A 15,110-nucleotide genomic window follows, 5' to 3' on the forward strand; every position below is an offset into this window, starting at 1 on the left:
AGCATTTTTCAACACTGTCAAATCATGGCATTGTTGTTTCAACATTCAGATACTGTACACAAATTCTGTATGGAGTACTCATTATGGATCACTTGTTACATGTATTTAAAAAACATAACAGAATTGTACCTGTCATTACCTGTACCTTTAGTACCTTTATGTACTGAGAAATTAGCTACCATGTTACACATGCACACATTTTTTATTTAAAAATTTTTTTTAAATCATTGTTGCTTATTACACAACTCATTTTTACAAACCAATTCTCTTCACCCTCTTTACAGTTGAAATGAGTAAATAACCACCTAGAACATTTTGCAGCCATGCTCAGAGGGACTTTATTCTCTAGAAAACTGTCACATGTAACTGCAGTACAACACGTTCATCACCCCTCCCACCACAACTTATTATCAAACACTCCAGTCAGATGTCTTAAACTTTAGTGTTGAATGTACAAAATATTTTACAAGGTATAGGAAAATATTATCCATACTGCTGACTGAAAAAAAGCCTTTAGTTGTTTCTGTTTTTATATAGCAACTTGTATGCATCTGCAGTGACCTCTAACCTCCAATATGTATGAGGTCCTCTGCAAGAAGAAATGCTCGAATACAAAATAAACAATAGATCAACATGCCGCAGTCGAGTTTTGCTCAATTCAAAAAGGCAGGGATATTAAATGAACAACATGGACAATGAAATGTGACCAGCAAAACATCCATGTTCTAAGCTGAGAAGTGTCCTCATTCTTAATACCACACAGTGCAGTTCCTGGTAAGTGTTAATATCTGACCATCTGAATACAAGCCCCAGACCTTGGCCAATGCAGAGAGACCAATCCCTCCTTGTCCCTCATTAGGAGGTTTGACTCTTCCAAAACAGGGTTGACCATTAAAGGCACTTCAACAACAGAGTGAAAAACGGTGACATTCAGACTGAACGCACCACACCATTTGCATCTTCTTGGGGAAAAGCCAAGAGCCCAAACCTGAAGTCATCAATGATAACAGCAAAAGTTCAAGAGGACTATGTATCTGATCTGTTCCAAAGCTTTCATTATGAATTAGCATTCTGAACAATGCAGAAAAACGATCACTACTATTGGGGTTGAACGAAGATCAATCACCACGACTGAAAGGCTTCGCTCCGAACAATTTTACTATGCAAAAGAAATAACTGAACAGGTATTACAACTCTCTATTTTACTATTTGTCAGGACCCTTTAACCAGGGCGGCAAGCGTCAGAAGATACTGGTGCTTGTGCACGAGTACAGAAGAGGTACAATTTAATTATTCAAACGTCAAATGGGTGAGTATAGTAACATGAGCATTGTGAAACTGGGAATATTAATATTTGCATTAATAACAGATCTATATGTGAGGCTTTTTGTCATAACGATATAGTCCATTCCGTATAAATGACACAGAATTTGAATTTTCAGATGTTATGAATCAAGTAGACAATAAAAGGAATTGGATTTCTCATATGAACCGTTTTAATTCCAATATCTTGTTGTCATTTTAAAAAGTCCCAAATTCTTTCACTGCGTGCAAACTTCATTAATATGTCATTTTCACGTGGAGACAAGTGTGACAGGAAAACTAAAAATGTAAAAATAATTATTAAATAGAATCCATGCAAGTTTGCTGATATAAACACCTGTCTCGAAGATTTGTGAAAAATAAAAAGCTGCCCCTACACATGTCATAACGATGCACTATTCACTTACCCTGAAATCTCATACCTGCTATGTTCTATGGGGGAATGACAGCGTTGACTCTTTAAGTGATATGCTAAATCCCGCCCCGTTCTATTCGCTGCCTTTTCTAGGGAAGGAGCGAGCTGGCTATCTATCAGTTATCTCAGCACAGAGCAGCCTCTATCTGCGGCTCGCCTTCATTACCTACACTGCCACGGGTAGTCGTTTCTCCTTCGTTGCCTTATACTAGAGAGAGATCAGCGGTACTCCATTTCCAGCTTCTTCGTCACTACATGCTTATGGCAAATATAGCCTTTTTTCTTTCTTCTACTAGCACCCCCATTACTCTTTAAAAATTCCGCCGAAAAAGAGAAGACGATTATCCCAAAAAATTGGGCCGTTATCTCACGTAAGTAGCGAGTAATATTTATGTAGAATGTTGCGTACGGTGGCAAGGGAAACATGTTACAACATGGCGATTACGGTTAGCGCTAGCTGGACGTAGGTAGCTCCTAGCGAGCTAGTGAAGTGCTGCTGTGCTGGATAAATTGAATACGTATGCGCTAGCTACTTACTTGCTAGTTATATCTTTGTTTTCTTTCGAATTAAATTATATATATTGCGATCGCGAACGTTTTTGAAACTGATGTATAGCCACGTACCTTAGCTTGTCGGCTAAATAAACCGATATTGTGTTCGCTTTGAATTTATGGTGAGCGTACTTGTTTCATGTTTCGACTCCTGCCCTTCTGTCATTCTAGCATCTAGCTAACGTTAGCTAGCGTGCTCGGTTGATATAGCGAATATAGATGGGTTTATATAACTTGCCAACTAATGTATTTATTTGGTGCATTGTTTTATCGTTAGTATTTTTTGTGCAAATTGAATACTCTCCGTTACGTTTAAGATGTGTAATCCTTAATGCTTATTTGGTATTCGCCCACCTTCATATGAAAACTATCAATCCGGGTATTGCCGCCCAGAGTCGTTAGTCTGAGGAACTGCAGTTTTCATTGTCAGCCTTCGTTGAATGGGGAATGGCTGCCTAGCTAGCTCTGGCCTAATGTTCAAAATATATTAATGTTAGATACTTGGTTATCAATCTGGGCTGTATATCTAAGTGTTAAGTCATGACAGGTCAAATGTTACAGTTATCCGGTGGGCTGCTAAACGTTAGCTTGCTACAGGCCTTATGCGTATTGCCGCTGCTTGCTAACTAACGTTAGCCAGCTTTGACGTGAATTGCATGTATTTTTGAATGTCCTCTGATTTGAACAGCAAGCCAACATGTTTCACGTCCGTGTGTAGCTACACATTTTGATGCAGAAAGGCATATCAGTGTTAAAATATTCTCATACGTTTAGGCAACATTGGTTAGCTAATGTTTTGGCTGGTTTGCTCATTTTGGAGCAGTGTCCTTTATTGCGGTAATGTCATCGTCTGAAATTGGCGGATCCATTCATTTCCGGACCGCGAGCCTCAACAGCACTGGCCGCCTCCGTGCTTATGGCTGCGCGCTGTCACCGAGGTGTTTGCATTATAGGCACAATTGTCTGCTTTTGGTTAAAGTTAATGTGATAACCCTCGTCCGGTTAAAGTGTGTCGTCTCGGCGTTGTGCTACTTTTTGTTGCTAAATTCTAAGGAGGCGTACGTGGGTCACGGAAGTTATTTTCGCAAACTCGAGTTCCTGTCTATTATGGCATTGTAAATTGTGTGTTGCTAAACGAAACTCGGTGCCCTCGTTTATAAACGTTTGTAGCTATAAACTTATAAGAATGGGGTTAAGGAAACTGAGATGACACCACTGTATTCAGTTTGGGTGACTGTTTTGTGTCTATCGGTGTAAATAGGCATGGCAACTGATCCTAACAAAAATGAATTGACGCTGCCTATGATTCGTTAACTTTAGCTACTTCTCTTTCAAAGAATTTCCGGTTTGAGCCGGCTAGCGCTTTGCCTGCAGTCGGGAAATGACCCTTTGTCCTCAAAACAAATAAAACATGGGGCACATTTTCATTTAAGTGTGTCGACAGCACAGCCGCTGTGTTCTGCAGGTGAACGTTCGACTTGGGCCTATGTGTTATGTAGCCGATTTAGTGAAGGCAACGTTGCATAGTCCCGCATTTATTAATATCCTTCTGTACGTATGTCGTAAGTTCACCTCTAGAGCACAGTTGTTGCCCTCCAGGTCAATAGAATTATTTGCGGTTAATACCTACTCAGAAGATGTTACACATCTGTTCATTCCTTAACATACTACCTGGTGTCATTTTAGCAGTGACTTGAAGAAACTGCAGCCGACATACAACAATTTAAGTTGACCTAGTATTGCCTAGAATTATTGTGGAAATAACATTATATTTTTGAACGATTAGCTAATTTATATGTCCGATAGACCTGGATTTATAAATAAAATTACGTTTCATGACATAATAGCGACCAAAATAAAATCCAGTCACTCCTTTAGCTTGAATTAAATTTCATCCAGCTAGTTGAAAATATTAACAAATTCCATTCTACCTAACAGCCTCACTGTTACCTACTTTACTTCATTCAAAAGTTTTTAACTTTAGGGTCAGTTCCAAAGTCAGCACCAACACTGCCCCTCTGTCCTCTAACTCCTCAAGACGTTCAGCCAGTTATCCTCAGCATGTTTAGCCGGTTGTGGTCAAAAATTTCTGCCAACAACTTGAAGAAATACTTGGCGATACCACCTGCCCTGTTCTTAACAGATTTTTGCATGGAGTGGCACCTCATGAAACACATGCTCGTAATGCTTCTGCGTTTAAGATGACCTAATTGTAGAAACTGCATGGGAGCATTGCTGTATTTTAGCCACTAACCATCTTATGGATTCTTTTGGATAATTTAAATCTTTACGGTGCTTATACAAATCAGGACCAGCCTGACTTCTTTAAGCTCTGGAACATGGGTGGGTCTTTGTCAGCTTTGTCAGAGTGAGATAATGTAGCTGAAAATTAATGCTGCTCTCTTGAGCACAACTCAGTTTGTGTAAATCCAGCAGTCCTATAACAACATTAAAACTCTAGCTAGGTGATGCTTGTTGATTGCTGAGTTAATCACAAATGCTAATCCATCTTTTAGTAAACCGGTGATCATCAACATTACATATGTAGCTAGCTAATTCAAATGTTTCGCAACAAGATGTGGAAAGCTTACATGAAGGATTCTCTCCTGTTAGGTTGATACAGTTATATTCCACAGAGGTGTGGCTGAAATTCTACTGTATGTTTGAAAGCACAACATAAAAGAGTGAGGAGACAAGCCCTGAAGCTGGCCTTCCGGGTGTTGGAAATGTCATTGGAAACTGCTGCAGAACAAGGCCGCTTTGATGTGCAAAAGCACTCATGGGATGGGCGACTTTTTTCTTCTTCAGAGGGCAGAACAGCCATATAGATTTTATAAGGAAAGTCACAAATAAATGACCATGTAGTTAGCTGTTTTAAAAGGACATTCAGAATTCAGGGTATCCATAGCAATGACCACATGTCATCCTGTAATTCGAGCCTTGCCAATTTGCCCGATAGGCAAGTGTAAAAACATTTTTAAGCCCTGCAGTGGTTTTCATTTTAATCGTTTTGTAACATTTGTTCATCTTTTTTTCACTTAACAGGATTTATGTATTCAAAGTATATTATGGCTGTTATGTGTAACATTCTTGTGTAATACGTCTAAATGTATAACTGTATGCTTTTCCCGCTAAGTTAATAGAAGTTTCAAGGTCTTACTATGTACAGTTTGTCATGTATACATCTGTGCTGCTGTGTGTCTGTGTTGAGTGGTTTGACTGTGATGTCATCCACAGGGCACACCACTTTCTGTGCAGGTGTACAACAATTACCCAGAAGGCCTAGGGGCGGCCCTCTACCGCGAGCAGTTTGACTTCAACGCGGAGCCGCCTTGGGATCCTAGCTGATAGTGGGAGAGCTCCATCTCCTGACTTGTCCATGTGAGTAGAGACTTGCGGTCACAGTGGCATTCGTGGTGAATAGAAGGGGTGTGACACGCAGTCTGTGCAACTTCAGTTAATAACAAGTTTCTCCATGGAAACACGGGCTGGATGCCCATGTAGACACAGTTCTTTTTATCTGTTGGAGAATTAAACATTTTATTTTTACACTTAAAATGGAATTGATTAATATGGAATGACTTAGTGATGATTCTGAATCGAATACTATTTGGTTCAGTGTTCATATTTGATAGTAGCTGGAGACTAAGTTTCAGCCTAGGCTGCGGTCTTCGTTATTTGCTGTATTGATTCAGTTACTGTTTTGGTGCAGAATATAGCTATCCAGATAATGGAGGTATTTGCCCTCGATGTGGAAAGGAGCACGTCAGCGCAGGTGTCAGGAGCTTGTGTTAAGCCACAGAGAAAGGGGGTCTGGAGGAAACTCTGCTGTGCCACAGTCACTCAGACAGCCCCTGTGTACCCAGCGAGGTCCCAGGCTGCAGTGCACGGGAGCTGAAACCAAGCGCCCACAATGCTAGACGAGACATTATGTAACATTATCAGATATTATCCCATCTGCCTGCCCGCGCAGCCCCTGTCCTCGGTCCGGCTGACGACATCAAACGGAGCCATTTTACGCGTCGCCGCCCGCAGGATTAATCATAATTGTCGGGACCAATTGGCAGTAAAGCAAACGGGCTCTGCGCGGGCCCCCGGGGGCCCCGCAGCTTTTGTTTTCACAGTGGCTGCGCAGACTTTTTCGGAGTTTGTGTTTCGCTCCATGGTGGGATTTCCACCGGGGCCTCCGATTGGCTGGGCTCAGAAGTGTCTGGGATCAGAGGCGGGCTGGGTCCCTGTGAAAAGCACCGCCGGTCCACCCAAGGGCTCCTTACAGAGGCCGCCGGCCGGCTTTCCCCCAGACCTGCACCTCGCGCTAATGGACCAAGCAGCCGCAGGCTGTCGCTTCCCTAGAGAGAGATGGCTAACTGAGACTCGTACCGTTTCCACTGTACTGCGGAGGTGTGTGTAGCGAGTAACCATCTGCATGCGGGGGCGGCGGCGCGCCGGTTATCTCTGATGTCTTTCTGCCATGTTTGTTTTGTCGGATGAGTTAACTCCTCTGTCCTTTGCAGTTTGTTGCATATTTCTAGGACCCCAACGGCTCTGAGAGGACTGACTAGACAACTTGCTTTATGATTGTCGGATTTGCGGAATACGGTTGAGATGAAAGGACTTGCCGATGAACCAAATTACTCCATTGAACTTCTGGAGGGAGGCGCAACCCTCAAAGATGTCATTGATACCCATGTGTGCGAGCAGACCCTGGTAAGTGTAGCTGTGTCCTAGTTTAAATTTTGCTTGGTGTTAATTACATATGGCTCTAAATTACCAGCACAGGCGTACAGCCTTTTAATTCCAAGTTCCAAATTGGTTCCTGGCAGTTGTTTCTAAGCATTTCTGTCTGTTATTAGTTTTGTTTTGAATTGTAACATGCCATGTGCTTTAGTGGAACGGTGTTGGGAAATGTTTTTGCAATTTTAAAAGCTAACATTTAAAGAATTGAAGACTCCATACTCTTAAATGCTGTGTGCCGTGTGCCTGGTTTACGTTGCATAATAAGGCACAATCAATTTTGTGGTAAACAGGCCTCTAAATTTTCAGGTGCTTTCCGAATCTGGCACTCGGTCAGTTACGCAGGACTGATGTAGTGTTTATAGAGCCTTTTTGGCTGGTAACCGCATGTTGCAGTGTTTTGTAAACATGCCCGTTTTGTCCCCCAGGCTGAGAAGAACGCATTTTTCGTGGCTGACCTTGGGCTCATAACGCGCCAGCACATCCGCTGGCAGGCCCACATGCCCCAGGTCCGGCCTTTCTACCCGGTCAGGTGCAACAGCAGCCCGGCCGTCATCGAGATCTTGGCCACCCTCGGCGCCGGCTTCGTCTGCACCAGCAAGGTGCTGCGCTCTCACCCGCACGGATCTCCCTGTATAGGAATGACTCTGTGACGCCAAAGTGCTTCATCATTGAGAAACAGCACCATCTAGTGGCCAGATCTACAACAGCATATTACATGCAGCAAGTTTCATTTGCCTGAGAACTTCAACTGAGCTTATTTACTGATTCTCTATGCTCATCAAAACCTGCTGGAAATTATTTGTGGTTATGTTTCCTTCTTATATCTTCTATCTAGTTTATATAGATGTGCTTATAGAAGTTAGTGTTTGGCTATTTGTGATTGCTGGTCTAAGTGGTCTGGTTTTGATTTAATATTTTTTAGTGTTCAACAAGTAAAACAAAACGTTCTTTATTGCAGTTGTAATTTCAAAAGCGCGTTCATTTCATTTTAGTGTTGGGTATGTAGCGCCCTCATAACATATTCAGAACAATATAACGTGAGTTCATATTACTTAGTTAATTGAGTACTCTGGAATCAGCCTGAACATAGGTTAACCAACAGTTTATTGTGATATTAAAGTTCTGTTTTAAAGATATTTGGTTGGTCAGGCGACTGAAAATGCCGGTATTTTTCATTGGAAGCTTGAATTTTATTTTCTAGTATAAAATGACTCCTATATCAGAATTAATCAGTACCTAATATCAATACAGAGACTGTGTTAAGACCACTGATTCTGGTGGCCACACTGCCTGTTTCTCCTGTGGTTGGGTGAGTTTGTTCTCACTGGCTGCTCTCCTGCGTTTGTGTGCCAGGCTGAGATGGTGCTGGTGCAGAGCTACGGCGTGGCGCCGGAGAGCATGGTTCTGGGCGGCATGTGCAAGCAGCTCTCCCACATCAAGTACGCCGCCAAGAGCGGCGTGGAGCTCCTGCTCTGCGACAACGAGACGGAGCTGCGCAAGATCGCACGCTGCCACCCGACTGCAAAGTAGGCGCCTAGAGACGGCAGGACCCGCTCGCGCTGCTCAAAACGTCTCACTTTATTCGCTTGGAGTCGGATGTCAGACCTCTTGGTCAAGCTGATAGGTTTCAAAATGGCAGGATGCTTGTATCCTTAATGTTGCTTTGCTCTCTGTTCTGATGTCTTTTTGAAACTCACCTTTTTCATAGCTAATTATGTCCTGTAAAAAGAAAGTAAAACTATTGTGAATTTCGTGGCATCAAAGTTCTATTTTCAAAATGTGTCATTTCCCTGAGTACGAGGTTACAGTTGGAGGTTGGATTTCCTTTTTGAAACAGTGGGCTTAACTTTTGTAATTGGTGGTTTTTAGAAAATATCCTTGAAAGTTCCTTGAGCTATTTGCAGTAGAATTGCTGCAGTACTGCAACACTGAAAATGGGATATTTGCAAGTCCAGAGTTACCATGACAACACTCTTTAACCCCCCCCTCCCCCCAGGCTGCTGCTGCAGGTGGCGACGGAGGCTCACGGCGAGGGCGAGGAGACGTGCATGCCGTTCGGCTCCACGCTGAAGAGCTGCAGGCACCTGCTGGAGTGCGCCAAGGAGCTGGGCGTGCAGGTGGTGGGGGCCAAGTGAGTACAGCCCCGGGGGGAGGGGGCGGGGGATTCGGTGCACTTGACTATGTCCTTCCTGTTTGCTTGCCCCTTTTTCTCTGTCATCCCTTTAGAGATGACCCCTCCATTTCTTGCTCCTCACAGGTTCCATGTACCCAGCTGCTGCACGGACCCCCAGGCCTACACCCATGCGGTTTCCGACGCTCGCTGCGTGTTTGACATGGGGGTAAGTGCTCCCCCTTTTGTAAAATCGCAGAATTGCAGCTGTTGCGGCTCGGAGGTTCTGGAACGGCAGTTTTGAGCCCACAGCCTCGCTTTAGGTTTCATGATTGGCGGTAACAGAGTTTTTCGTCACCTTGTGCTGCTACTGGAATGTTCCTGAGTTTAACCCTTCATTCCCTGTGCATTTCTTGGGCCATAACTGTGTGATATTTCGGTGGTCTAGCAGTTTTGATACAGCTGCGAACGGCTGAGGGAACTCAGCCGTTTCCCTCCTGTAATGGCGGCTGCTTGATTAAGTGTTTGTTGTGACAGGAGGAGCTTGGCTTCCACATGAAAATACTGGACATCGGAGGAGGATTCAGTGGCTCCGAGGCTCAGCTGGAACAGGTATTACGCACCTCCGCCATCTTTCTAGCACGAGCTGTAGTGTATTGGTTTGTTCCTACAGTGTAAAGCCAATTCCGTTCTCATAAAAGGGTGCGTGGGTACATGCTCAATGATTGGGTTGCCAGGTGGCTTTTACTGCAAAGACAGACACCTCGTTCCAGTGTGGTCTGGTGTCGAATGCCGGTCAGTTCTGACTGTGGCCAAGAGTCCTGCGCGGTCCTGGGAAGGAGGGTTCTGCTTCAGGGTTTTTCCTCTGAGGCACAAGTGACCCCTTGTGGTCTATAGGGTGCCTGCAGTCTTTTATTTGTTTTAATTCCATATGCGCATGAGGTACTAGTACTTACTGCAAAGTGCTGCCGCCTTGCAGCTTAAGCTTTAGGGGCAAGTGAGTGACTAGTGAGTAAAGATTTCTCCAAATTTGGAGAAAGACAACCTTGGCAGAAAAAGTGTTTGGGTTTATTTACGGGAATTGTCCTTTTCCTGACTTCTGGAAAATGACAGAGTTTTCTTACTGGTTGCTCTCGCATGTCATTTTATCGTTATAATTATGGTAGAATTTGAAATGGCGTGTTTATTTCTGATTGTGCTAGCCTCTTGCTGCTGCACAGTTGGTTTACTGTGGAAGAGGCTTAATGGCATCTCTCTCTTGCAGGTTCATGGTAGCATCAGACCGATGCTGGACATGTACTTCCCCTCTCTCTCTGGGGTGGCCCTCATTGCTGAGCCTGGGAGTTACTATGTGTCCTCCGCCTTCACCCTGGCTGTCAACATCATCAGCAAGAAAGTAGTGGCCCGGGATCAGCATGGCCAGCTCATGGGTGAGTGAGATTCTCTCAAACACACACACATCACAGCACTCACACGCACGCACTCACACACACACGCGCGCACACACACACACTCATACTCACACACACACACTATGTTCACTGGGTGGCAATGACCCATTCCTCCATGTGACACCATCTTTATTTTCATCCCAGACAAACTGACACCGAACGACGAGCCCGAGTTCCTGTACTACATGAACGACGGTGTTTACGGGTCTTTTGCCAGTAAGCTGCTGGACCACGCCATCCCAGTGCCATCCGTGCGTAAGGTGAGTGCCGCAACGGCAGCCAAACATCAGACGTGTGCGAGAACGAGACGGTTACTGGGTTTGGGGGCTGGGTCGCCGCAGGGGTTGGGGCAGGGTCAGCTGCAGGGGGTTTGGGGACTGGGTCGGTCGGGTTTGGGAGCTGGGTCGGAGGGTTTCGGGCTGGGTTGGGGGCTGGGTCAGGGTTCGGGGCTGGACAGAGGTTTGGGGCTGGCAGAGGGTTTGGGGGCTGGTTGAGGGTTTTGGCTGGGTCAGAGGGTTTGGGGCTGGTTGGGGGTTTTGGGCTGGGTTGGGGCTGGTCAGAGGGTTTTGGGGCTGGGTCGGAGGGTTTGGGGGCTGGTTGGAGGGTTTTGGGCTGGGTCAGAGGGTTTGGGGGCTGGGTCAGAGGGTTTGGGGGCTGGGTTGGGGGCTGGGTCAGAGGGTTTGGGGGCTGGGTTGGAGGATTTTGGGGCTGGGTTGGGGGCTGGGTCAGAGGGTTTGGGGGCTGGGACAGAGGGTTTGGGGGCTGGGTCAGAGGGTTTGGGGGCTGGGTCAGAGGGTTTGGGGGCTGGGTTGGGGGCTGGGTCAGAGGGTTTGGGGGCTGGGTCAGAGGGTTTGGGGGCCAGCTGACCGACGGCGCTCTCTGTGTCACCCCGCTCAGAAGGACCCGCTGGTGGACGAGCCCGTGTTCGCCTGCAGCCTGTGGGGCCCCTCCTGCGACAGCCTGGACCGGGTGGTGGAGCGCTGCCTGCTGCCGGAGCTCAGCGTGGGGGACTGGCTCGTCTTCAGCGCCATGGGGGCCCACAGCCTGGGGGACGCGCACAGACCGCCCGTCTACTACGTCATCTCTACGGACGATTGGTAAGAGAGCTTCCCTTCCGCTTTATCTCCCATTCAGGGAGTACTCTGTTTTGATTGCAGGAAGTTTGGAAAGTGCTTGGATACTGTGGTTGCATGTTGTGCCAGAACGCGCTTGATTGTTGGCTTATGGAATTTTGCTGAAAAATGTTCCATAGCTGTGCATGTGCGGCAGAAATTTCTTGTGACGCCATTGTGAATTGGGTGTTTTGTCCTTGCTTATAACAAACTGATAGGAGTAAAGGTAAAAAAGAGTTTTGTTGTGAGGTTTTTAGTGTCCTTTCAGCAATGCTGGATTCCTCTGAAGAAATGAGCAGAAAACGTTTGAGGAGCCAGCCAGTCGGCCTTCTCCCCATGTGTATACGCGCTTCTCCCCTTGTGTATACGCACTTCTCCACTTGTGTATACGCGCTTCTCCCCTTGTGTATACGCACTTCTCCCCTTGTGTATACGCACTTCTCCCCTTGTGTATACGCACTTCTCCCCTTGTGTATACGCACTTCTCCCCTTGTGTATACGCGCTTCTCCCCTTGTGTATACGCGCTTCTCCCCTTGTGTATACGCGCTTCTCCCCCTGTGTATACGCACTTCTCCCCCTGTGTATACCACTTCTCCCTGTGTATACGCACTTCTCCCCTTGTGTATACGCACTTCTCCCCTGTGTATACGCACTTCTCCCCTGTGTATACGCACTTCTCCCCTGTGTATACGCACTTCTCCCTGTTATACGCACTTCTCCCTTGTGTATACGCACTTCTCCCCTTGTGTATACGCACTTCTCCCTTGTGATACGCACTTCTCCCTTGTGTATACGCACTTCTCCCCTTGTGTATACGCACTTCTCCCCTTGTGTATACGCACTTCTCCCCTTGTGTATACGCACTTCTCCCCTGTGTATACGCACTTCTCCCCTGTGTATACGCACTTCTGACACCCTTGTGTATACGCGCTTCTCCCCTTGTGTATACGCGCTTCTCCCCTTGTGTATACGCGCTTCTCCCCTTGTGTATACGCGCTTCTCCCCTTGTGTATACATTACATTACATTACATTACATTACAGGCATTTAGCAGACGCTCTTATCCAGAGCGACTTACACAACTTTTTACATAGCACTTTACATTGTATCCATTTATACAGCTGGATATATACTGAAGCAATGCAGGTTAAGTACCTTGCTCAAGGGTACAACGGCAGTGTCCTTACCCGGGAATCGAACCTGCGACCTTTCGGTTACAAGCGCAGTTCCTTACCCACTGTGCCACACTCCGTCCTGTATACGCACTTCTCCCCTTGTGTATACGCACTTCTCCCCTTGTGTATACGCGGTTCTCCCCTTGTGTATACGCACTTGTGTATACGCGCTTCTCCCCTTGTGTATACGCGCTTCTCCCCTTGTGTATACGCGCTTCTCCCCTTGTGTATACGCGCTTCTCCCCTTGTGTATACGCACTTCTCCCCTTGTGTATACGCACTTCTCCCCCTGTGTATACGCACTTCTCCCCCTGTGTATACGCACTTCTCCCCCTGTGTATACGCACTTCTCCCCCTGTGTATACGCACTTCTCCCCTTGTGTATACGCACTTCTCCCCCTGTGTATACGCACTTCTCCCCCTGTGTATACGCACTTCTCCCCCTGTGTATATGCACTTCTCCCCTTGTGTATACGCACTTCTCCCCTTGTGTATACGCACTTCTCCCTGACGCGTGGGTGACATCTTTCCTGCAGGTACGAGATGCAGGATGCCGGAATCACTCTGGACACCACCATGAAGAACTTCTCTCTGGTCCCGTACAGCTTCCAGTTCAGCCCGCAGGCAGACGCCTTCTCCACCCTGGCCTGATGTGACCTCTGACCCCGCGCGCTGTCCGCAGAGCTGGTCCGCTCGACATTCCACGGGAAGGGACGGAACGGCGCCTTGAGGGTTTTTTTTTTTTTTGGATGTTGAAAAATGTGTTTTTACTGGGACCAGACAAATTCGGTTTAAAGAAAAGCAAAAGTTGTGTCCAGCTAACCCCCTAAACAACCTGCCCATTTCAGTAATAGAATATGCAACAAAATGGATGACTCGGTAGAGATGGAATCCCACTGCTGGGTTTCCTACTCAATTACAGTTTACATACATGTTCAATTTATTTAATTTTATTTTATATGAAATCATATATAATATGAATATGAAATATGAATCATATTATATATGAATATGATTACTTGTCGCCAGTCTTGTAAGTCAGTTGTCTGCCCAATGCGGTGCAGTTTATAGAAACATATAGAAGACCTGATTTCAAGAAATTGCTAAATGCTTAGAAGAAAATGTAAATGTATGCTTTGATCAGCAGCATTGCAAAAATGAAAAAAAAAACACGTTCCTTTGTGCTATGAAAATCCTGATCCAAACCATTCATAATCGCAATAAATTTTTACGTACGTGTTATTTAAATAAGTTACATTGTACAAAACATAGGCAGATCAGAGCTCTGCTCCTTAAGATATATCTCGATATAAATTAATTTCACTTTGCTGTGTTACAAAAAGGTATTCAAGCTTTTTTAAACTAAATGAAACAAAAAAAACAACGCGTTTTGAATAGATGTGATGTGTAATTTCGGGAATGCAAGACTCGGCCCCCATTGGGCGTCGCCATTTCCAGTGTTTTTGGAAGGAGACCCATCGCTTTGGGTAACCGGCGGTTTAGTGAGCCTTTGATCGAAAGCTTCCTTCTTACGTCAGTGTTTCGCCAAAGCCATGGCTCCTAATGTTAGCCCAGGAGATGGAGAGGTGGCAGTTGACATCGCACTTGGCCATTTCAGCCAGAGCACAAGCTGGCATGGAGGAGTTCTGTAGGAAAACGTTCCCCGATTGGTGTACAAGAGTTGCCCAGTGAAACGATATGATGTCATTTCCTCTTTCTCACCAGGGAGGACTCTATTACTGAGTTTAATGTCTCTGGAGCCATATCGTATTGAAAAAATGTGTCACAATTTGATGAGTTCATTCTAACAGTCTGCACCAATTTTGTAAATCCTTCTCCAGAAAAGATACAAGCTCTAATGTAAAGTATAATTTTAAGGCACTAATGGATCGTAGCTTGTTATTGACTGTAAAATTTGTGCTCGGTAAAGTGGTGGAAGTGATTAATTTAATACATCTCTTTGACTGAACCATGGTGTGCTGATTGTATTCTTTATTAAATTTTTGCATGTGAAAACTATTGATGTCCTCAGTCCAGTTAATGACGTGAAACACAAATTCTGCAAAATGACACAAAAACTAATCTTTGGTTGAAGTAAAGATTTATTTATGGTTTATGGTTGTGGTTTAACATAGATGTTGTAAAGTTAGTAATTTGGGAAGGGTGGGGGAAGGGCCTTACATTTATATATGAGTATAGAACATATTTACATATGCGTGTCTAAGATGTTTATAT

The 15,110-nt window shown here is 45.2% G+C and overlaps 1 protein-coding gene across 5 annotated transcripts; it reads left to right on the forward strand.

Moving 5' to 3' along the window:
- Nucleotides 1–899: 899 nt before the first annotated feature.
- LOC135257559 (antizyme inhibitor 1-like) lies at nucleotides 900–14,894 on the forward strand. 5 transcript variants are annotated; one of them, XM_064340413.1, is made up of 13 exons: nucleotides 1,812–2,109; nucleotides 5,528–5,671; nucleotides 6,400–6,691; nucleotides 6,805–6,997; nucleotides 7,453–7,626; nucleotides 8,381–8,553; nucleotides 9,024–9,158; nucleotides 9,285–9,366; nucleotides 9,675–9,749; nucleotides 10,402–10,567; nucleotides 10,733–10,848; nucleotides 11,486–11,685; nucleotides 13,412–14,894. In XM_064340413.1, exons 4-13 carry the CDS (start codon nucleotides 6,896–6,898, stop codon nucleotides 13,524–13,526), a joined length of 1,338 nt encoding a protein of 445 aa, XP_064196483.1. In that variant the 5' UTR covers nucleotides 1,812–2,109; nucleotides 5,528–5,671; nucleotides 6,400–6,691; nucleotides 6,805–6,895; the 3' UTR covers nucleotides 13,527–14,894. The 5 variants fall into 5 exon arrangements, with proteins under 5 accessions (XP_064196502.1, XP_064196492.1, XP_064196511.1 ...); XM_064340432.1 differs by lacking the exons at nucleotides 1,812–2,109; nucleotides 6,400–6,691 and adding an exon at nucleotides 900–1,309; XM_064340422.1 differs by lacking the exons at nucleotides 1,812–2,109; nucleotides 6,400–6,691 and adding an exon at nucleotides 900–1,184.
- Nucleotides 14,895–15,110: the final 216 nt, after the last annotated feature.

This window comes from Anguilla rostrata, chromosome 1 (genome assembly GCF_018555375.3).
Source record: "Anguilla rostrata isolate EN2019 chromosome 1, ASM1855537v3, whole genome shotgun sequence".
Taxonomy (NCBI): Eukaryota; Metazoa; Chordata; class Actinopteri; order Anguilliformes; family Anguillidae; genus Anguilla; species Anguilla rostrata.

What these genes read in the sequence shown, in the direction of transcription:
- LOC135257559 (XM_064340432.1), top strand. Translation starts at nt 6,896, where the DNA reads ATGAAAGGACTTGCCGATGAACCAAATTACTCCATTGAACTTCTGGAG. An exon ending in GCTGCGTGTTTGACATGGGG is followed by an intron (nt 9,367 to 9,674) that starts GTAAGTGCTCCC and finishes TTGTTGTGACAG; the next exon opens with GAGGAGCTTGGCTTCCACAT. An exon ending in TCAGCATGGCCAGCTCATGG is followed by an intron (nt 10,568 to 10,732) that starts GTGAGTGAGATT and finishes TTTTCATCCCAG; the next exon opens with ACAAACTGACACCGAACGAC.